The 23739-nt window shown below is 39.2% G+C and overlaps 1 protein-coding gene across 6 annotated transcripts in view; it reads left to right on the top strand.

The window, feature by feature from the left end:
* The window catches only part of LOC122713199 (insulin-like peptide receptor), a 31640-nt gene that overhangs the window by 1355 nt on the left and 6546 nt on the right, over positions 1-23739 (top strand). Inside the window, exons 1-4 of one of the 6 annotated variants that reach the window (XM_043933432.1) lie at positions 16-548; positions 2317-2475; positions 18281-19563; positions 22962-23391. In XM_043933432.1, coding sequence (XP_043789367.1) covers positions 19292-19563; positions 22962-23391 — 702 coding nt within the window. In that variant the 5' untranslated portion in view covers positions 16-548; positions 2317-2475; positions 18281-19291. Of the gene's footprint in view, positions 1-15; positions 549-1127; positions 2476-5056; positions 5167-18280; positions 19564-22961; positions 23392-23739 lie in introns of those variants that run through there. The other 5 variants (XM_043933431.1, XM_043933430.1, XM_043933429.1 and 2 more) reach the window with 5 other exon arrangements.

The raw sequence follows: 23739 nt of genomic DNA, 5'->3' as shown, positions 1-23739 counted from the left end.
CTATGCGCGGTGGAATGCAATGTGTACGTGCGCGACAGTGGTGAGAATCGTGGTGTTTTGAAAGGACACGTTTACCCACGTGGAACACGATGCCAGTTTTCGGCGTGACTTGGCAAACTCGTTCGCGAGACGAAAAATAAGCGAATGGTCGAGGAAGGGAGAGAAGAGTCTGTGGGAAACGAGAAACGAGAAACAAAAGAGGACACTTGAACCGACGTTGTATAGCAGAGACAGAAAGAGAGATAGTGAGAAAGAAAAGAAGGGAAACGGAAAACGATAGAGCAAGATAGAAATAGCGGGGGAAAAGATAAAATAAAGACACGAAGAGAGGACTGACTTGACTGTTGTTCGATCGCGAAAACACGTGGGGAGCGACGCGGGAGTTCCACCCGTAGCGATGAACGTTCTATGGTCCGCTAAATGGGAGGACTCGTCGCGGGAGAATCCCTCGTATCGTATCTTGACGATCGATCGTTCCTCGGGAACGCGGCGAAGGTGCACGAGAAACGCTGGAAAACGGCATCCTGTCACACGAATATGCGCGAACGGTAAACGATGCTGCGCATACGAGCGTGTAGAGTTTCATACGGTGGCGGTAGGTGCGTGCTTCGTTTCTCTCGCAACTCGGGGGCCCTGTCGGTGACCGGAAAACAAACGACCGAGGTCGGGGCCGAAGTCCTCCATGCAAAATGCGCACGCTGGACACGCGTAACAACCGATGCAACAAACAAATGCTCTATACAGTATGGAGCTTCGTCCGTGTTGTGTGTCTGACGCGACGCTTTTACCCTCTTGCGCTTGCCTTTGGCGCGTGACGTAATCCATTCAAGCGCTTACTACGCAATACGGGACGCGGGCAGCAGCAGCCGGTTCTCTCTCTCTCTCTCTCTCTCTCTTTCTCTCACTCACTCACTCACTCACTCACTCACTCACTCTCACCAAACTATATCTCTTTCTTTGTCTCTAACCTAACCGTACGCTTCGTCCTCCCTTCTTTCTCTAACCCCCCTTCCACCCTGACGAAAGCATCCCTTCTTTTTCTTATCATTCGATAATGGCGACGGGGAAGAAAATGGTCTCACAGCGTGCGTCGCAATTAATGTTTCTGACTGGTTTCTCCATTTGTTTCGCTCTTTTCTAAAAACTCCATATATACGTTTTCTTGTCTTTTGTTCGTGGCACGTGTCTCTCGTTTTCGTTGTGTTTTTCTTTGTTTCTCGAGTTTAACCAACGATCGCGTATATATATATTGCACCGTACGGAAAATTCAGTAATAATTCAAGAATTTCGGAACATGGAATTTCGCACTCGTGACCACCCTTTCTCTATCCCCTCCCTTCCACCATTCCCCTACTGTGCTACGAGTTTTCCTAACACTGCAAGTGAATTACGTGTTCTCGCACGATCGAACGTGTTGAGTCGCGTTTGTTGTGTCGCGTGTAGCATATACGCGCGTTGTCGAACGCGTCGCGCGTGAATACCGCGTAGTTTACGGTGTCGGGTTCAAAAAAGCAATCCGAGGTGCGCCAGTGACGATAACATGGTCGCCTTGTATGGTATCTGATATACTTGTCCGATTCGTGAAGTTTTGTTCTTAGTTGTCGTGAATTCACACTTCTACGATTTAAATTAATCGTACGAAAAACGATTTTTCAAATCGATAAAAAAAAAATAATATACCACAGTTATGGTAGATCGATACCGTCAATTATGATCTCTCTTCGTTCATAAACGTGATACTATCGCGAGGTGCGTATCAACAACCTGTTCGAAGGTGGGATAAAGTAAACAAGCGGCGCGTGGACCGCGCAGAGGCTGCTACGATGATGGCGTCTCATCGCTTTAACCTTCGAGGAGTGGTTCTTTGTCTTTCCTTCCTCTTTACGTTTTACTTTATTTTACCGGGTTCGCGACGCTAACTACGCATTAGAAGCAACTACGAATCATCGCGTCTGTCGAAGGAGTGCGCGCGCGCGCACGTGTACACGTACACGTACTCACGCTGTTTTATCCTAAACGGTAATCGGTGAAGCGAAGTGTCGGAAGGAAAAGGACGGTATTTCGTGGTCTATAGAGTAAATACTTGTCTCTTGTGAAATCTCATACCGAAACCTTGAAAAAGTTCCGGCTAAGAAACGACGTAGAAAAAGAGAATTAGCGTGTGGTCGCGTGTTTTGTAATCGGTCGCGATACACTATACATCGTTCCAGCTTTTTTTCTACGTGTATTTATATACATATATCTTTACGCGTGTGTACGTGTAAAAATTATTTCCCTTCATAGTTTACTTTATGTCTATTTTTGTTATTTACGCAGTGATTTCGGACTATCGGCATGCCGAGTAATGCGGGACATACGGCAGTGGTGCTCCGGTAGTGATTGTGTTATCGACGTGTCATCATCATCGTCAACATCGAGGACGATCGACACGGATCCATTTCGTGGCCAGGAATGTACGTAATATTTATAAGACATGTAAGTATTGGCGCGTGAAAAGTTCGAGCACGTTCCTCAACCTGCGATTTGAACGATAATTGCGCGCAACAAGCAATCATGTCCCATACTCGTTCGAATTGCGTGTCGGTCAAAGTGTGTCGAAGAGAATGTTATTATATTTCCTGACGTCTAGACGTTGATTTTTCCGACTGAAGGTGCTTCGATGATAGCTTCGCGATTAAATATTTAGGTTAGAATAATTAATTTGCTTCAAAGATAATTATTCATTTATTGTTATTTCGAATAAACAATCAAACTGTTTATAGATACTTTTAATTTAGTTTTAATCTATATAAATATTAATATTTAGAGATATTATACAAATATATTTTTCATGATATAAAAAGTTTTTTTCATAGGAATTGTTTTTTTTTAATACGACGAAAATAAATTCGAAAAATAGAAAACTGGATTAATCGATCGAAATTTTATAGGAATATTTACAAGTACGTATAAAATTTATACGTACGATTATTATCATTCTTTTAAATTCTAAAATTTGATTCTGTTTTCTGCAATTCTGCAATTCTGCAATTATTTTATTCGTTTCATTACCTTCCTTCTTTATTCGAATTTCTATTGTTTTAACGAGTACAGAATATATTTGACGCGTGCATGCATAAGAAAATATTCAAGTCTAATTTTGCAACACTTGCTCCGCGCACGCGTTTATCATGTGTATCAATGTTTGTCTTTTCTATTCTATGCCGACATATTTTTTGCATACGCGAAAAAAGTTTGCGCATATTCTCTACCGCATATGCATAAAAAATTCATTGTGTGTTCTTCGCCGTGACATTCGATAAGTCGGAAGCAATTGAACGCAAACAAGAACGTGCTCGTGCAATTCGAGGAACGAAATGATCGTTTGTGTTGAATTTGACGTACGAACAGTGTTTCGTACATCTCGTAAACATGCTACAAACAATTAATCGAACAATCGAGGCCATGATTTTTACAACAAACGAATATTGGTAAACAAGATTCAATTAATTAATCAATTATGCAATGCAATTATTATAAACGAGTGTGCATATCGATAACGAAGATCGTTAAATTTGAAAAAAAAGATATCGAACGTTAAATTTAATGTCACACGATAAATTTTTACTGGTCATTTAATTTGGTCGATTATAGAAATAAAAAAAATGTCAATTCACGTCGTAATCGTGTTAAGTTATTTATAGTAGTTGTGTCGTGTACACGATGAAAAATCGAATGTCACGTGACCGTGCATCAAAGCTAAACGCGATTTAAGCGGATCGTAACACGACGAGAAAATATCGTTACGCAACGATATTTTTGTAACTACGATTATCTTAGGAATTATAATCCGTTAATAGGGAGTGTGTTACCTCGTAAACAAAATTCTTATCGTAGATGGTTCTATCGAGCATCCTTGCCTAGCTGCCAGAATTTCGTTCGGATGCCGAGTAAATATGGCCGACCACGTTACGTTTGTCACGCGAGTACAGAGGGCTGTAGTGGAAAAGGGAAAAAAGCGCGAAAAATTTCGGCCATTCGTAAACAACACTGCATTGTAGAATATCGATTACGTAATTTGAAGATAAAGAAGTGACTCGACTGTTCAGAAAATTTCCCTGTAACGAATGCCAAAATATTTTTCGTGTATTTTCGATTGTAAATACAAATGTGGACTTGCGTCGTTACGTTCGATCGGCCCCATTATCTCAGCCTCCGGTAATCACTCTTTGGTCTAAAAATAACGACGACGTGTCGCGACCGGTAAAAAAGAAATACAAACGAACTAATCGGAGAGTGTACCGGAACTCGATAACGATCGCGAGAAAACATCGTTGAGATCGTGGAACGAAAACGACGACGCGACATTTAGTTTCAAGGGCTCCGTGTGTCTGTGTCACTGTTATGATGATCTCGTTAGTGCCGCAGTTTGGCGCGCTTGGTGGGGGCGCTATTTGGTCGGCCAATGCAAAACGAGATCTATCGATAAAAAACGATCGATGTGTTTCGTGTAAAAACATCGAACGAACGCTAAAGGCGGGTTTTTAATAGTGCAATGGCGTTTACGTAACGCAAATCGATTTAAAAAAATTTGACGCCATGATCGTGATAAAAAAAAAAACAAGAAACGAATACCTTGTTCCGATAACGTTATCGTGACCATGATGCAATTTCTTCGATTTTTATTATGCTCTGTCGATTCATTCTATGAATGAAAATCAATATTAAGACTGTTAGAAAAATATTTTTCTAAATATAATACTTGATTCAATCCTTCGTGAATTTTCTACTTCCTATTTTTATCGTAGCAATATTAAATTTAATAAGACTCGTTGTGAATCGTGAATTTTATTTTGTATAAAAATAATATTTGTTTAGCAGATAACTCGGATAATAATTATCGATTTATCAAATATTTTTCTATAACTTGGATAATAATCATCTACTTATCTTAAATATTTTTCTACGAGTGAATGAATAGCGTTTTCATAATTCTACGACTTTGCTCCCAGTCAATAGCATGCGTGGTATTCGTGTTATCAGGCGGCCAACAACTAGTAACAAACTAATCGAAAACGAAAGTGGCGTAGTGGAAATATCCATTCACTGTGCTATTCCATGTTCGTCCATTGGAAAAGTGGAAATTTCCTCGTGTGTGGGGATTGCAACTGTGTCCCGTCATCTAAGGTAACTTCAACGATGGAAAACGAAATTGTTACGTTCAAGGACGATGAAAGTGACGTCCAATTATCGTCGTGGTGCTCTTCTTACGATCATCCCGGGAGATTAACCAATTCGATTCGAATCGTTCTAATTGTGACACGATACGCCTGTTTGTGCGCGTAAAAATCATCAGAATTAATTAGGATCATTGGGGGAACATATTGCTTTTCCAAGTTTTTTGTAAAATGAATCGAATTGAAAAAAAGAGTAACTGTTTCGAATCGATCGATAGATCTGTTCGGAATTTTGTGACAAATTGATACAGATTGGAACGAAGGAATCAAGATCTTTTAAGATTCAATTATATTTTTTGAATTTAGCTTATTTTAGATTTTTGGTATAATTAATTTTTAGAATATTCCTTTTTTCTTTTTCTTCTTTTTTTTAGTGCGTTGTTTTCTCTATGATATCCAAGTTTATAAGTTTGTTTATAAAACAATCAAAATAATATAATTTATGAGAAAAATATACGCGTATTCATTTCTCTCGGAAAAATGAGAAATAATATTATATTTTCTTCTACTTTAATAAATTTGTAAAGTAGAGAGTCCAAGCGAAATTCTCATCTTTTTCCATTTGAAAAATAGGTCATTTGTCTGAAAATTCAGAAACAAAGGACGTTTGCACCGTTTCATTCGAGAAACGGAGTGTAAAACCAACGTACGACACGTTCTCTAGTCTGGCCGAGCATCGCAATGCGGAAAAACCGAGTAACGGTAAACACATTTTATTTCGAACTTCTCTCTCGGTCCTCGACTGTTAAAGGAAAATCTACATTCCAATTGGTTGAAAATAAACAAATGAACGAATTGTCCTTGATATCGTTACCTATTTCTTATATTAAATAATTAAATAATCTATTCTATATAATTTATATTTCTATGATTTATATTTGATACAATAATTGATGGAATTGATAGAAAATACGTATATGTTTTCCCTCTGTTTATTATTTTTACCATTATTTATTATTTTTACTTTTATATAAGAAAAATAATCGCTTTGTTTATTACGTAATTATTATTCATATTACTACAATTTTATAATAATTAATCAATCTTACAATTCTTGCAATTAAATGTAATGTTTCCAATTTACTCTTTATTATCCATCTTCGACACACTGTGCGCAATATTTAAAAATATTTAAATCGAATGGAAGGAGGATCCAGTCGTGAACCGACCTCCCCGGTTGCTCCGAAACCAGCCTTCACTGTTCATCGCCCATAGATCTCAGTGAATCGACCCGTGCATCGTGGCTAAATAAAATCGACCGAAAAGGACACACGCGTCTCGAACACGTGGCCATATAAGACTGAGAGGGATCTATCGCCTCGTAAACAACATCTTGAACGTTTTCCAAGTGTTTGTGCGTCGGTGTTGCAACGTAACGTAAGCTCCTACTGGAGAAGAAAAGACCGAGGAATGGTCTCTTGAACTCTTGACACGCGTAATTTCGTGCGGCGTGGCGCGAAAGCGACGTGTGGGCCCCGCGAGTCAGTCGCTTTCAAAACATATTCTCACGAGTCGTCTACGCGGCAATTATTCAAAACTCGTCGTCGATTATTCCCGGATCGATCCATCGAAAATATGGATGCGAATACAAGGTGAAAATTGAAATTTCTCGCGTATCTATGAATTCAGCCTAGCTCAGAATGATCCCAAATATGATCCACGCCCGAAACAAGAAAACGTCGATCCGTGCATGATATCTGTTGTACACGATCTTTTACGTTTCTTTACATCGAAATTGTACACGAGAACGACGAGGAGGAGACGAGGGCGAGAAGGACACGCTGTCACAATGCGACCCTGTCGCGCAAGAAATTTCCATAAGTCATTAACCTCTGATACGAGAGTATTTAACCGACCTCCTATTATGCGGGGCTCGATAATCATTCGAATCGACGATCCGGTTATGTAGATGCATTACGTGTATTTAGGATCGGTACGGACCGATTCCAGTTGCGAATTTCGAATTAATCGGTGTTGGCCGATTTTGCAGGTAGATATTTATTCAATTGGAAATTAATATTCCGCGTGTAACAATTTGTGCATTTTCGTTTCACGGTTTAACGTTCAGCTTGTTAACGCGTTGACTGCCATGCGCGCTCATGTGTCAAATGTACTCCAGCACTTCTAGGGATATTTTAGTAATGCGAGTTCGGTGGTCGCAAGAATGATGCGAGACATCATTTGTTTCCATTACTGTTCGCAATAGAAGTATTGATAATAGTAATTGTATCGACAATAGTATAGTAGTAATGATTTATATAGTATATTTTGGATATTTAAATTTGGATAATTTGGATTATAATTTGGATGATATGACTGTAGAGTGCCCTTCGACTAGTCGTAACAAATGTATTTCTTAGTTGTGAATTGTGTATAAATTATTCGTGTGGCTTGTCTATTAGAGACCAGGGTCACAGCAGGTAATCGTGTCCGATGGTCAGAGCACGAAATGTTCATAAATTATCTAATCGTCGTATCACTATGAGATTCGTACCCCAAAATTAGAAGATTTAGAGAATTATTGCTGCAAAATTGTTAGGATTATCCGAAAATACAACGAAACTTTGTCAAAACCTTCAACGGAGTCAATATAATATCGCTGTTCGGAAAAATAATTCTGGTATAAGTATTAGATTGCATGCAAATTATGTTATTCGGATATAAAAGACGACAAACGGACCGATCAAACGCACGAAGGAATTTAAAAAAGACGATTTTTTTGTCCAAATTGTCCGGATTATTAACCTCAGCTTTCTATAGAATGTTTTAAAATTTTACATTCAAAATAATTTTTTTATTATTTTTATAATAATTTAATAGTTTTATTACACCTCGCAGAATATCTTTCCAAATACTTACAAAGATCGTTCATAAGTAGTGAAATAAGCATCAAATGAATATGGGGAATATGGGGAATTTAAAAAGACGACTTTTTGTCCAAATTGTCCGGATTATTAACCTCAGCTTTCTATAGAATGTTTTAAAATTTTACATTCAAAATAATTTTTTTATTATTTTTATAATTTAATAGTTTTATCTCGCAGAATATCTTTTCAAATATCTTCAAATAAGTGTATAGATGACGCGGCTCGATGAGAACTTTTGCTGTCACGAAAGAATTTAAAAAAAACAACTTTTTGTCCAAATTGTCCGGATTATTAACCTCAACTTTCTATAGAATGTTTTTTACATTCAAAATAATTTTTTTAATAAATTATTTTTTTATTATTTTTATAAATATAATTTAATAGTTTTATTGCAGAATATCTTTCCAAATACCTACAAAGATCGTTCATAAGTAATGAAATAAGCATCAAATGAATATGGGGAATATGGGGAATTTAAAAAGACGACTTTTTTGTCCAAATTGTCCGGATTATTAACTTCAGCTTTCTATAGAATGTTTTAAAATTTTATATTCAAAATAATTTTTTGAATAAATTATTTTTTTATTATTTTTATAACAATTTAATAATTTTATCACACTCTGCAGAATATCTTTCCAAATACCTACAAAGATCGTTCATAAGTAGTGAAATAAGCATCAAATGAATATGGGGAATATGAGGAATTTAAAAAGACAATGACTTTTTGTCCAAATTGTCCGGATTATTAAGCTTTCTATAGAATATTACTTTTAAAATATTACATTTAAAATAATTTTTTTATTATTTTTATAACAATTTAATAGTTTTATTACATCCTGCAGAATATCTTTCCAAATACGAAGATCATTCGTAAGTAGTGAAATAAGCGTCATCCGAATATGGGGAATTTAAAAAGACAACGACTTTTTGTCCAAATTGTCCGGATTATTAACCTCAGCTTTCTATAGAATGTTTTAAAATTTTACATTCAAAATAATTTTTTTAATAAATAATTTTTTTTATCATTTTTATAAATATAATTTAATAGTTTAATTACAGAATATCTTTCCAGATAAATAGTCAAATAAGCGTCACCCGAATATGGATGACGCGGCAGTCAACCTGTTAATGAACAAACTGTACACAAAGTATAAAGCCTCGAATTGGATGAAATTGAATTTATCGCGCGTTGTTGTAGCGCGTCGCGTCTCTCGAGACGGGTGGGATAGGATGTAGAAGGTCTCGAGTTACCGATAGGATTAATCGGTCAGCCAAACTAATTCCGCCCACACGAATTCTACGGGAATTCTGCGGCCCGGAATTAATCGACTCCCCAACGTTTCATCGTGAATAGACGAAGAGGCGTCGATAGAATTACAATCAAAGTTGGAATGCAAGCGAATTCAAATTCTTGCATACTCTTATCCCAATGGGATCTTTTCCATGGTAGTATGGTCGTGTAGTAGCGCTCGCCGTCTCTCAGATGACGCCTGTTGCTTCTCTTTATAGCTTCTCTCCGCGCATCTCGTAGTCCCCGAAGGAAAAATTCTCCTCCAAATAGGCGAGGGGGGGAAACCGTGGATTTTCGTTATTCCATTTTTATTATCCGCTCTGTCGACTCTCTTCTTCCACTTCCGTTTCCATTGTTTAGCCGCGTATGAGAAAAGGTTGCCGCTCGAACTGGTATTGTTCCGTGTATCGAAAGTTGCGGTGGAGATAGAAGCGGTGAAAGTCGATCGACTCGTGGGGAGGGGGGGAGGGATACTAAGCGGTGGAGAAGTTATAGTTTAATGGACTAATTTCGACGGAAGAGTTCCATTTCCATCCAATGGCGCGTCCTCTTTCATCTTTATTCAACAATCCTCTTTCTTCCGCAATAGAGAGAACGCGCGGAAAATGGATCCTCTGGAACACTTTCACATGCCGAGGACGTGAACTTTCGCGTATTATTTCTCATCGTCCGAAAGTACGCACGATAATAAAAAGAAGGAGGAAGGAGCCGTAACAATAATTTTTCACGAGCGAACGTGAAAAAATAAACGTTCCCTTTTTTCTTTTTTTTTTTTTTTTTTTTCACGTAAATTTCCTTTTTTCCTTTTTACGTATTACCGTATCGGTTTATATCGGTTTACGTTGAAAGCACACGTACCATAAAAGCGACGTTTTGAATCATACTCCTAAGTCACGTTATATACACACCCGTGATACGTTTGGAAGGATGTATTAAACGAAGTGGTAGGGGGTAATGGGGGAGGGGTAAATGCGCGCCATTTTCGTGGATCGATCGTCGCGTGTTAGTACAGGAGGGCCGAGTATCGCGCCGTTTTCTGCGTCGTTCCTCGTTAACCTTTGTCCACCGTTCGACGGTTGGAACGGGACGGACGACGCGAAAGGATGCCGACGTCCGTGACGACGCAACGATGCAAGCAATTTTCGGCCCCCGTCCTTTCCTTTTTTCCCTTATCGATTCCCGTCCGACCGGTGCGTGTGTGCGTCTCCTGACCCACAAATGAGATCTCTCTATCCTCGTCGTTCGCGCGGTGATCGTTGTTTACGCGCTTGAATACTATAATTCGTGCTTCTAGAAATAATCCAGCATTATCTTCCCGGCTGCGCTCGTCTTGCTTTCGCGCGTCTCGCTAAACCGGCCGTGTCCTCGTTTCGAGATAGAGGCCCGAAAAAAAAAAAAAAGAATTTCTTCCCCGTAGAAAGTATATAACACGTTCCTCGATGAAATCGAAATCGTCCATGATCTTCGTTCCAAGCGATTTATTCCTGTCTCGCTTTTCCTTTTTTTTTTTTTTTTTAAAGAGGAGGGAAAATGCGAAAGGTATATATATATATATATATATATATGTTTGTAGGTAAATGTGATTAACGTTACGCAAATTTGTTGGAAATAAATTTACCTAACAATTTGTGGTTAGAAAGACTCGTATTGTGTCACGCATCGCATACGTTTTTCGAAGACGTTAACAAGCTCCTCTTGATTCATCATTTAAGGTAACATTTCTACCGCGTAATTTCACACGGTCGTGCAATAGTAAAACGGCGCGTATATCATCGCGCGACAACCTATAATTATGATTAAACTAATTATATCGTTACGAGGCGTATATTTCGTTCCATGGTCACCTGTTCGTCGCGTGGTTAAACGCGGGATACGTTTTTCCTTTTTCTCTTTTTTTTTTTTTTTTTCTTTTTTGCGAGTGCTAATTAACATCCTCTCATCCGCTATAATCCAACGAACATTGTTTCCAATTTCACTGGTGGATTTTAATTGCATCGATATTGCGCCCGTTCCCGATGATACCAGCCAAATTAATTGCTTAATCAATCCGTACCTTGTTCGTTTAATTAATTACAGAATATTTCGCGTTTAATACGCTCGGAATCGCAATTCACCGAGTCGAATAATTATTGTTGCTTTGGCCATCATTATCGTTACAACGTTATCACGAAATGTCTGATTTTCGAATCACCGACCATGCGCGGGCTCGTTTTAAATGTTTTTAATAACGTTTGTTATTCGATCGGAATGCGGAATTTCGTTCTCGATCCGTATTAATTACGTCCACCATTTTTCGCCACCTTTCTTACGAAATTACTCGAAAAATTATTGTATTCAAAAAAATTTCCAAATGAATAACGAAATCGATCGATCGATCGATTAATGCGCGCGACGTTAATCGCATTTTGGCATAAAAACAAAATGGACGCCGCGTAGAAAGAACGTTCCGGACGGATTCTCAAGCTGGAAAGTTTCGACACGAGGTTACAACGTCATGTCCATCTAATTATGGTCCGGTTAACATAACGCTTCGCCCGTCGTGAGTCAGCTGTTGACGTTCTTTCAAACGGTATTTGCTCTAGCCCTCTGTTCTCCTCCGTCTCACTTCCAACTTCCTGCGCTTCTTCTCTTCACACCTTTACGCTCTAGACAATGGAAAGTGTCATCGACTTGCCGCATATATCGTAAAAATCACGGCCTCGTGAACGATTATATTTATGTATGCGATCTTGGCCAGGAAATGTGGCACAATCAGTGGAACAAGATGGATCCCTTCGTAGCGAAAAAGTAATGCTCTTTTTTGCGCTTCAGGTTTCTTCGAATCATTTTCTTTTTTTTTTCTCTTTCTTTTTTTCCTTTTTCGTTTTCTCCTTCACATATATGTATATGTATGAAGATATCTTGTGCAAATATTTTTTTTTCTCTTGCTCTTTGCTATCGTCGTTGCGTCAATAAAAAGGACCGGAAATGGGTTACGTGAGAAAATAATATAGTGATAAAGTTGAACTTTTCTTCTCGTGCTACGAGACACGTTGATTCCGAAAGTGCTTTCTCCTTTTTCCGCTCCCTTCCTCCCTTTCTTTCTTTCTTTCTTTCTTTCATTTCTTTCGGTTTGATCTTTGATAAGAAGGTTCGCCGTAAAAGGAGGGTTTATCTTGACTTTATGGGTTCGTGGGGCGAATTATCTTGGGGTGAGTTTACTTTGTAATATTCTTTCTCTCTCGTTTTATTTGAACGCAGAGTAGATTATGAAAGGGCAAATTTGTACGCATTATCAAAGTTGAAATACGCAGACTTTGAAGATATTGCAACAGTGTGAATAAACGCATCGTGGATAATAAGAAATAAGCCCGTGCAACGGATTTTCTTATCGTTGTTATTACTATTATTTATTTATTTATTCATCTTTTTTTTTTTTTGTATCATTCTAATCTAAAACGATTCGCTCGTATATTACATTTGTTCGTATGACGAGGAACGTTGGAACGAACAAATTATTTAAAATTCTCTTTTCGTACGAGCGAGCAGATTATTACGAAAGGGCAAATTTGCACGCCAAAGTATTCGAAATATGCACATTGAAGATTTTGCAATCGATGGATGTGTGGTAACGCACAAATCAATGTATCGTGGATCAAAGAATATAATCGTGCGATGAACTTCTCTCTCTCTCTCTCTTTCTCTCTATCTCTATCTCATTCTAACTCGTTGCGTATCCAATAAGTTGTTCGTATCACGAGGAAACGATAGAACGAACAAATTTAAAATTCCTACAATATAGAATACGTATACATTCGTGGTGGTCGTATACACGCGTGAAGGTCGTAAAAGGCAACAGAGCCTCTCCACCGGCACTGTCGAAATCTGTATTAGGTTGTAAGACGTTGCACGACATCTACATTCTCGCACGCGTCACGGGCAGAGATCGTAAAAAAAAGATGACGTTAGACTGTTGAAATTTCATGGACGCGTGACGAGTGTTCGAAAGTTGCATATTCATATACGGATAGGGCTTAAATATTGCCACGAGATGTCGATGCGTTCGTCCCTCGTTCCATCGAAAATACACTTACACGCGCGCACGACCATCACAATGATGAAATAACGTTTCCGTGCAACTACGTACAAGTTCGGCCATGGGTCGCCTCTGGCTGGCATACTTTTCGTGCTAGGAACCAGCCTACGTGCTGCATGCCAACCTGCTCCCCCGATGCGTTAATTAACTTTGCAACATATCGTGAAATCCGTCGACGAGAATGTCCAGCCTTTTTTCTCTTTCTTTCTTTCTTTCTTTCTTTCTTTCTTTCTTTTCTTTGTTTTGTTTTTTTATTTCTCGTATACCCGAGCTTCTTCTCCTTAGTTTCTTTCTTTCCTACGATTTCCTAGCACGCGTTTGAATAGAGTAAGTAAGAGCCGTTGTGCTTGCCTCTCGCGTCAATTTGCCAATTCATACACGGAATATTATTAACGGCCTCGGTCGAATTTACGATCCCTACCTGTCCCACATGCCAACCGTTAATAATTTAAAACTGGAATTTTTTAAAATTTGGTGTTTTTTTTTTTTTTTTTTCTTTTTTACATCGCGTTCAACTCCACCTTATCGTCCATTTCCCAGGAAAAAATGGTTATGTATAAGAATTTGGAATTTTTTCCGAGAAAAAAAAATTTATCGATTTTCCAACGGGAATAATAATATATTTGACGTACGCGTTTTCTTTCTCTCTCTCTCTTTCTCGTACGAATCAATGTCTCCGACATTCTTCGAATCGTAGGATATTTGTAAAAAAAAAAAAAAAAGAAAAATTATAAATACACGTTAAATACGTATACACGACTATTTATCTTATGGCCATTAATAATTCAAACCGACTTAGTAAACCTGTTTACTTGGAAATTATTTGCCATTGCGTGTACGTATCTGTGTGTGTGTGTTAACCGGTACAGTTGTAATATCGGATTGATCGAAAGTTGGACGAGGTATTTAACAATTTTTAAGCGTTGTTTCTACGATAGCCGAGGTAGGATTCCTCGAGGAATCGTAAATTGCTGAAAATAATTCGAAGGTCACTTGCAAATAGAGCGTCGAATAACGTACCCGTGTTACATGCATACGCTGCAATACCGCTATACGTTAAACGTATTATCGTTAGCTCTCTCTCTCATTCTTACCCTTAACCCGTCCGTCTCACGTCCGATCACCACGTTCTCGACTCTCCGTTGTTCAAATCTGGGAAGGGATCAAATCGATTTCCCTCCCCCTCCCTTTTTTCTCTTTCGTGAAATTCGAGGATAATTTCAATTCGAGGCGCGTATCCACGAGAAATTGGTGGTCGACGGCACGGTGGACGATAAGAAAGGAGAGGGACGAGGCACGGGCCGATCCGCTGTCGGTTATCAGCTCGTTATCGGTGCTGCGTCAACTTATGAATGGGCGGGATCGTGACAGCTCGTGCATGTATACACATACGTATATACGATTTCGGTCTCTTTCAATAGCTCCGACCGAGTATTTCGAGAGAGCGAAGAATTAATTACGAGGCGTATAAAAGAGGCATCGACCCTTTATTATCTCCGTACCGTTTCCCATCGTCTGTTTTTTCCAACGGAGCGTGGATTATCTCGTGTAACGTATCGTGTAACGAAGAAAATCAAATATGCGCCACTCCGAAATCACGCAGTTGAAAACGCAGTCTTGTTTTTTTATCGCGTTTCATTTTTCGAGATGATTTTTTTCTTTTTCTTTTTTTTCTTTATCGCTCCACCTTATCGTCCATTTCCCCGGAAGAAACGGTTACGTACAAGAATTTGGAATTTTTTTCGAGGAAAAAAAAGAATTTATCGATTTTCCAAATAATAATATATTTCGATTCGTCTAATTAGTCGATTAATCGATTAATTGTCGCGTAATGGATATAGATATTTCATTGAGAGAAAATTGATATTTAAAAAAAAAGAAAAGAAAAGAAAAGAAAAGAAAAAAGAAAGAAAGGAATAGGAATATCGAATGGATAATAAAAGATTGGGGAAAAGAAAAATTTCAAATTTTTCATCGGAAGGTTAAATACGTAACGAAACGATGATGCAATTATTCTGGGATAAAAATAAAAATAAAAATCGATCGGCCGTGTATAGAAATACATAACTCGCATTTATCGTAATTTGTTTCGCAACGGAGATCGGCCCCAATTTTCCCCAATTAATCGTCTTCATTCATTGAAATTTCTCCAATGGGACGATTTATTGATGGCCTGCAACAGGGAGAATAAAGCGTGTAAATTAAGTTCCACGCAGAATTGATTCGATAATAAACTATTTCACCATTTTAATTTCGATGAAATCAAAAAGAAAAAAAGAAAAAAAAAAAATATGCGTCATTAGTTACGATTTTCGAGTTTTATTTTATTTGAAACGAAATTGCGTCGTCCTCTCGTACATATGTACATATATATACATATATATATAGATAAGAAACGATGTTATTCGAGATTAGTTTCCAAATAAACGTGTTGATCACGTTGTTTTATCTTCCTTCTCAATGAAGTTTCGAACACTTATCTTTATCCTCTTCTTTAGATTATGAATGAACGAAAAAAACAAAAAAGAAAAGAAAAAGAAAAAGAAAAAGAGAAACGGTTCTCCTTCGATTTTCTCAAATCGAATGAATCGTTCAACGTCCATCCACACAACTTAACATCCACATTTCTTTAACTCCTACCCTACGTATAGAAATAGAAATGAATGGATCCCTCACCCATTTAACGATATATATAAATTTAATCAATAGCTCGCCAACAGTTTTATTATTCGAATATCATCTTTTCCGCAAGTAATGTGGAATTTCCCTGGCAACCAGACCGAAACGATCAATTTCTCTTCGCTGGAATTACCCCTCTCTCGACTCAAAGAGGAGGAGGAGGAGGAGGGGAAAAAAAGAAAAAGAAATATTTCGTAAAGAATCGTCAACGTCTCGTTTAATCTCTCTCTCTCTCTCTCTCTCTCGTAAGAGAGAGACGAGAAGATATAAATTCGAATTTTCGGGCATGATGTAGAGACACGATGTAGAATACGATGGCCTCGCTATCGAGGGAGGTCTCCTCGATTTTGGTGCAAAAAACGCGTTCCAAGCTCGACGGTGGTGCAACGTAATTACACGTGTCACGTAAATAAACATAAACGAACCGTGGAAGAGCGCGGCAACTATGTATACGCCTTCTCTCGATATCTTGCATACACATGTAGCAAAACTATACATTTTATCGAACCACGTGTTCCAGCTGTTTTAACGAATCCGTGAGGGGGAAAAATGCGTTTCGTCACTTTGATCTTTCTTTCTCTTTCTCTTTCTCTCTCTCTCTCTCTTCCCTTTCGTCGCCTCTTCAGAGATTCTGAGAATTCCAAAAAATTTTGCCGCGCACTATGACAACTCGCATAATTTCTCTCTCTCTCTCTCTCTGTCTCTCTCTCTCTCTGTTTTTATTTTTATTATCCCTGCTCGGTTCGAAAGCGAACCAGAAATTTCTACAACAACGCATTTATTGCTGTCTCAAGATCCACCTACGCGCAACGATGCACGAGCCAGCTCCATGGTTGCAGTTTTAAAGAGCTGTCCCGCTGGTAGATAAAATGGCCGGTCATGATTTATGCCAGCAACTTTATGAAGAACGTATGACCAATACGTCTGCCGCGGATGTAACCGTTGGACGAGATCGTGAGAATGATCGATCTCTCCTTTCGTGTTGTTTATCGTGGGTGGAGGGTTTGTAAAATTATCAGGACAGAGGGGGGAGTGTTTGCGTGGAATCCCTTTCACCGCTTATCAATTTAAATTTCGCGACTCTCCCTTCGTTCTCTTTTCTTTCCTTTTTCTTTTCGCGAAAACTGTTTATCAACGACTCGTCCAGATGTTCGACACAAGTCTCTCTCACGTAATTTTTGCTCGAATCGTCATTATCGTGGCCACGTTCGTTAATTATTTCTTAATTTCGGCCTCCATTACGCATCTCGGACGCGTGAAACGGTGAATTCAATTTGAATTTTCGCGCCAAACGCGTTAACGGATGAACGACGTTCGCTTCGAAGTCGATTCGACAACAGATTCTTTTAAGCGAAACTCAATCGTGTTTAAATCGTATTCTCTCGAATTTGATAGATCACATCTTCTACGAGAAATTCTACGAGAGTTTCGAACATCAACTTCGTTTCTTTCTTCTTTTTCCTCTTCGAGCAATCATCGATAAAGTGGAACGCGATAAAGCGACCGATCCGCGCGTGCAAATGTAATATTTTTCTCTCGAAACCGGATGTTCGTAAATCGGATTCTTCGACTCGTGAAAGAGAAGTAGCATTTCTATATATAATATTATATATAAAAATTATTAATTATATGTAATTATATATATATATAATTATATATAAATAATATATATTATATAAACATATATTAATTAATATATAAAAATTATAATTATACATAAAAATATTGAATCTGTATATCTAATTTAGCGTCGCCAATTAATTGCCATTTCCCCTCCGTTTCCTATGTACATATACAGAATGGAAAGGAATGGAAAGAGATCGATATTCGCCTCCTCTTTTACCTTACTTTTCTTTCATCACAATTCCAAAGAACTACAACTAAAACGGTGTATCCCGGTTGTCGCGGACGAACACAATGGACTATAAATAGATTCGAAGACGGTTCGTTTAAGGGTTAAGTGGTCGATTAAGTGACACACGCCTTCGATGACGACTATCCGCAATGACAATCCGTTGAAAGGAACGAATATAATAATAATAATAATATAATAATAATAATAATAATAATAATAATCACCCCCCGAGATTAATTTCCCCTCTCGTGCGTACGTACGTGCACATGTACATCCTGTTCGTTCGATTGATTGCAGGCGTTCAACTGGCGGAGCTATGAGGGGCGGGAAGTTCTTCATCTTCAACAAGAAACTTCTCTGAGCGTGGTTCTTTCGTTCGCCGTCTGAAGAAGAAGCTGTGAGGGAGAAGAGGAAGAAGAGGGAGAAGGAGAAGGAGAAAAAAAAAAAGAAAGGGAAAATACCTCCTCCCCCCTCCCTCCCCCAAGAAAAAGAAACGCATAAGGAGAAGGAGTGGGCGTTTCCTTCTCTCGCGAAAATTCATTTTTTTAATTCGTCTAATTCGAAACGGGGAAACGGGGAAGGATCGCAAATAAAGATCTTGGAAGTGGAAGAACTGTGGAAGATCAAGGATTGCGGTCTATCCGCAACGCGGCGAGCAGCAGGAAGAGGAGAATACGCGAACGAGGTCGTTCGGCAGTCATTAAAGGCGGATTGGCCGTGACCGCAGTTCATCCTTCTTCTGTTTTACCGTTTTCTTTTTGCATAAGAAGACGAAAAGTCGAGATAATAAATCCCAGCGAAATTTATTCATATTTTTCGCTCGAGGTGGACCGATTTTCTTCCCTTCTTTTCTTCTTCTTTTTTCCTTGCGAAATAATCGTATTCATGTGCGGAGGGGAGACGGTGGAGAGGCGGAAAGGTCTGGTTTGAATCGGATATACCACCCACTCTCTCACTCTCTCTCTCTCTCTCTCTCTTTCTCTCACACACTCTCTCTCTCTGTTCTCGAATCGAATCGAATCGAATGATCGATCCTCCTCGGTCGGGAGAGATCGAGGCAGGGGAGAAAAGGGTGGTTTGAACGGGCGACGACGTAACGCGACGAAGAGGTGTCGTCGTGGCACGTGGCGATCGATCGATCGATCGATCGGGCGAAGGTGGAGGGGGAGGACGAAGGGAGAGGCGACAGGAGGAGGAGGAGGAGGAGGAGGAGGAGCAGGAAGGAAGGTAATTCGGGGAAGGTTTGACGATCTCGCCCCGTTCCTCGACCAAGGGCAGCGCCGCCGTGTTGTTGGCCGTGGCGAGAGGATGGGGGGGACGAGGTGGCGGCGGTGGTCGCCGGTGATGTTGCTGCTGTGCGCCGCTGTGTCGCTGGCCGCTTGCCAATTCGATGCAACTTGGAACACCGGCGCTCCCGCTCTCGACGATGATTACGACGAGATTAGGAGAGGATACGTGGCCGATTACGGGATCGAGGAGGCCGTCCTCGGGAATGGACACCACCGCAAAAGGGACGATCCCCGGGACCCGTTCTACGAGAGAATCGGTTCCTACAGACGCAACAGGGCGATTGATTCCAGGTACTCGGTGAGGAGAAGCGCGTATCGCTTCGCCTCCGCCCATTTTTCCCATTCGACAACCCCGGTTTTCGGGTGAACGAACGATACTAGAAAGTTTCTTTCCTTGGATTCTTCGTTTTTACGCTCGGTGAAAAAAAATGCAGGAACGAATAGATGGCTAAATTTTTTTTTTAAAAGCGATCGAAAGTGTCCAAGTAGAAATTTTCTCTCCTAGGATTCTTCGTTTTTATGTTTGCGAAAAAGGATGCACGAACGATCGAATGGGCGGCCAAACTTTTTTTAAAAGCGGACGAAGAAGCCATGAAAATTTTCTTTCCTTGGATTCTTCGTTTTTACGCTCGCTGAAAAGAATGCAGGAACGAATAGGCGGCTAAATTTTTTTTAAAAGCAGAAGAACTCGTTGGACGAACGAGCAATCGAAAGTGTCCAAGTAGAAATTTTCCCTCCTAGGATTCTTCGAACGATCGGATGGGCGGCCAAATTTTTTTAAAAACAAAGGATCCAAGTAGAAAAATGTCCAAGTAAAAATGTTCTCTCCTTGGGATCAAATTTTTTTAAAAGCGAACTTATTCGACAATCGTTTTCGAGTGAACGAACGATAATCTTCAAGTAGAAATATTCTCTACGATTCTTTCTTTTTACATTCGCGGAAAGGGATGAACGATCGGATGGGCGGTCAAATTTTTTTTAAAAGCGGACAAACAACTCGTTGGATAATCATTTTCGGGTGAACGAACGAGCGATCGAAACTGTTCAAATAGAAATTTTTCCTCTTAGGATTCTTCGAACGATCGGATGGGCGGTAAAATTTTTTTTAAAAACAAAGGATCCATTGGACAATTCTTTTGGGGTGAACGAGCGAGCGAAAGAAAGGGATGCACGAGCAATCGGACAATCATTTTTGGATGAACGAGCGATCGAAAGTGTCCAAGTAGAAATTTTCCCTCCTAAGATTCTTTGTTTTTACGTTTACTGAAAGAATGCACGATTGGATGGTCAAATTTTTTTAAAAGCGAAGGATCCATTCGACAATCATTTTTTCTCTTCTAGGACTCTTCGTTTTTTAAATCCGCTGAAAAGGGACGCACGAACGATCGAACAGGCTATTAAATTTTTTTAAAAGCGAGGAATCCATTGGACAATAATTTTTTCCCTCCTAGGATTCTTCGTTTTCATATCCGCTGAAAAGGGACGCACGAAGGATCGAATGAGTGGTAAAATTTTTTTAAAAGCGAAGGATCCATTGGACAATCGTTTTCAGGTGAAGAAACGAGCAATCGAAACTGTGCAAATACAAATTTTCCCTCCTAGAATTCTTCGAACGAATTTCGAGCGATCGAAACTGTCCAAATAGAAATTTTCCCTCCTAGGAACGAATTTTCTCTTCTTCGAACGATCGGTTGGGCTATTAAATTTTTTTAAAAGCGAAGGATCCATTGGACAATCATTTTTTCCCTCCTAGGATTTTTCGGTTTCATATCCGCTGAAAAGGGACGCACGAACGATCGAATGGGTGGTAAAATTTTTTTAAAAGCGAAGGATCCATTCGACAATCGTTTTTGGGTGAAGGAACGAGCGATCAAAAGTGTCCAAGTAAAAATTTTCCTTCTTAGGATTCTTCGAACGATCGGTTGGGCTATTAAATTTTTTTAAAAGCGAAGGATCCATTGGATAATCATTTTTTCCATTCTAAGATTCTTTGTTTTTACGTTTACTGAAAGGATGACCGATCGGATGGTCAATTTTTTTTAAAGCGAAGGATCCATTTGACAATCATTTTTGGGTGAACGAACGAGCGATCGAAAGTGTCCAAGTAAAAATTTTCCTTCTTAGGATTCTTCGAACGATCGGATGGACGATAAAATTTTTTTAAAAGCGATCGAAACTGTCCAAATAGAAATTTTCCCTCCTAGAATTCTTCGAACGAGTTTCGAGCGATCGAAACTGTCCAAATAGAAATTTTCCCTCCTAGGAACGAATTTTCCCTTCTTCGAACGGATGAGCTATTAAATTTTTTTAAAAGCGAAGGATCCATTCGACAATCATTTTTTCCCTCCTAGGATTCTTCGTTTTCATATCCGCTGAAAAGGGACGATCGAATGTGCATTTAAAATTCTTTTAAAAACGGACGAAGGATCCATTGGACAATCGTTTTTGGGTGAAGAATCTGAGCGATCGAAACTGTCCAAATAGAAATTTTCCCTCCTAAAATTCTTCGAACGAGTTTCGAGCGATTGAAACTGTCCAAATAGAAATTTTCCCTCCTAGAATTTTCCCTTCTTCGAACGGATGAGCTATTAAATTTTTTTAAAAGCGAAGGATCCATTCGACAATCATTTTTTCCCTCCTAGGATTCTTCGTTTTCATATCCGCTGAAAAGGACGCACGGACGATCGAATGTGCATTTAAAATTCTTTTAAAAACGGACGAAGGATCCATTGGACAATCGTTTTTGGGTGAAGAATCTGAGCGATCGAAACTGTCCAAATAGAAATTTTCCCTCCTAAAATTCTTCGAACGAGTTTCGAGCGATTGAAACTGTCCAAATAGAAATTTTCCCTCCTAGAATTTTCCCTTCTTCGAACGGATGAGCTATTAAATTTTTTTAAAAGCGAAGGATCCATTGGACAATCATTTTTTCCCTCCTAGGATTCTTCGTTTTTTAAATCCGCTGAAAAGAGACGCACGAACGATCGAATGGGCTATTAAATTTTTTTAAAAGCGAAGAATCCATTGGACAATCATTTTTTCCCTCCTAGAATTTTCCCTTCTTCGAACGGATGAGCTATTAAATTTTTTTAAAAGCGAAGGATCCATTCGACAATCATTTTTTCCCTCCTAGGATTCTTCGTTTTCATATCCGCTGAAAAGGACGCACGAACGATCGAATGTGCATTTAAAATTCTTTTAAAAACGGACGAAGGATCCATTGGACAATCGTTTTTGGGTGAAGAAACGAACGATTGAAACTGTCCAAATAGAAATTTTCCCTCCTAGAATTCTTCGAGTTTCGAGCGATCGAAACTGTCCAAATAGAAATTTTCCCTCCTAGGAACGAATTTTCTCTTCTTCGAACGATCGGATGGGTGGTAAAATTTTTTTAAAAACGATCGAAACTGTCCAAATAGAAATTTTCCCTCCTAGAATTTTCCCTTCTTCGAACGGATGAGCTATTAAATTTTTTTAAAAGCGAAGGATCCATTCGACAATCATTTTTTCCCTCCTAGGATTCTTCGTTTTCATATCCGCTGAAAAGGGACGCACGAACGATCGAATGTGCATTTAAAATTCTTTTAAAAACGGACGAAGGATCCTAGAAGCGATCCTAGAAGGATCTTATCCGTTTCACGAGGTATCCCGAGTGTAATTGGTCGTCCGTTGTTGTGGAATGATCGCAGGTCGACGGAAGCGAACACGAAATTGGCGGAGGAAGGCGGGCAACAATCGAGGCTGTCCAAATCGAGCGTGAAGTCGAGCGACTTGTCGGGCCGTGACAAGGTGACAAGGAAATACAAAAATGTGACGATCGGCGATGGGATCTGTCAGAGTATAGACATACGGAACGCCGCGTCCGCGTTTGGAATTATGAAGGACTGCCGGGTGATAGAGGGCTTCCTCCAGATCGTCCTTCTCGAGAACAGCTCCGAGAGGGATTTTCAACCGATCAGTTTCCCTCTGCTCAGAGAGATCACCGGATATCTCCTACTCTATCGCGTCAACGGTTTGAAAACTTTGAGCAATCTTTTCCCCAATCTCGAGGTGATCAGGGGAAACATTTTGCTCACCGATTACGCGTTCATGGTTTACGAGATGCAGAATCTTCAAGAGGTGAGACACCCTTTTATCATTATTATTATTATTATTATTATCCTCATCATTATTATTATTATTATTATCGATATCGGTATTGTTGATCTTTTGCCTTCTCGAGATCACCGCGAGAAAATATATATATATATATATAAACGAATGAGACCGTCGAATAAAAGCTCGGTCTGCGAGAAACAAATATTGTCCACGTGGGAAGAGAGAGAGAGAGAGAAGGATTCATCGACGGCCTGGAAAAAACGAGCACACGTTTTCGCGTGTTATTTTTCAAAATAAATCAATATATGAACCGTTGGCAAATATTTTTCCATCGGAATACCTTTTTTTTTTTTTTTTTTTTTTTTTTTT

Source organism: Apis laboriosa, unplaced genomic scaffold (genome assembly GCF_014066325.1).
Source record: "Apis laboriosa isolate Shangri-la unplaced genomic scaffold, ASM1406632v1 scaffold23_cov150, whole genome shotgun sequence".
Classification (NCBI taxonomy): Eukaryota; Metazoa; Arthropoda; class Insecta; order Hymenoptera; family Apidae; genus Apis; species Apis laboriosa.
Note: the sequence above shows the minus strand (reverse complement) of the source record. Positions and strands in the feature narration are given on the sequence as shown.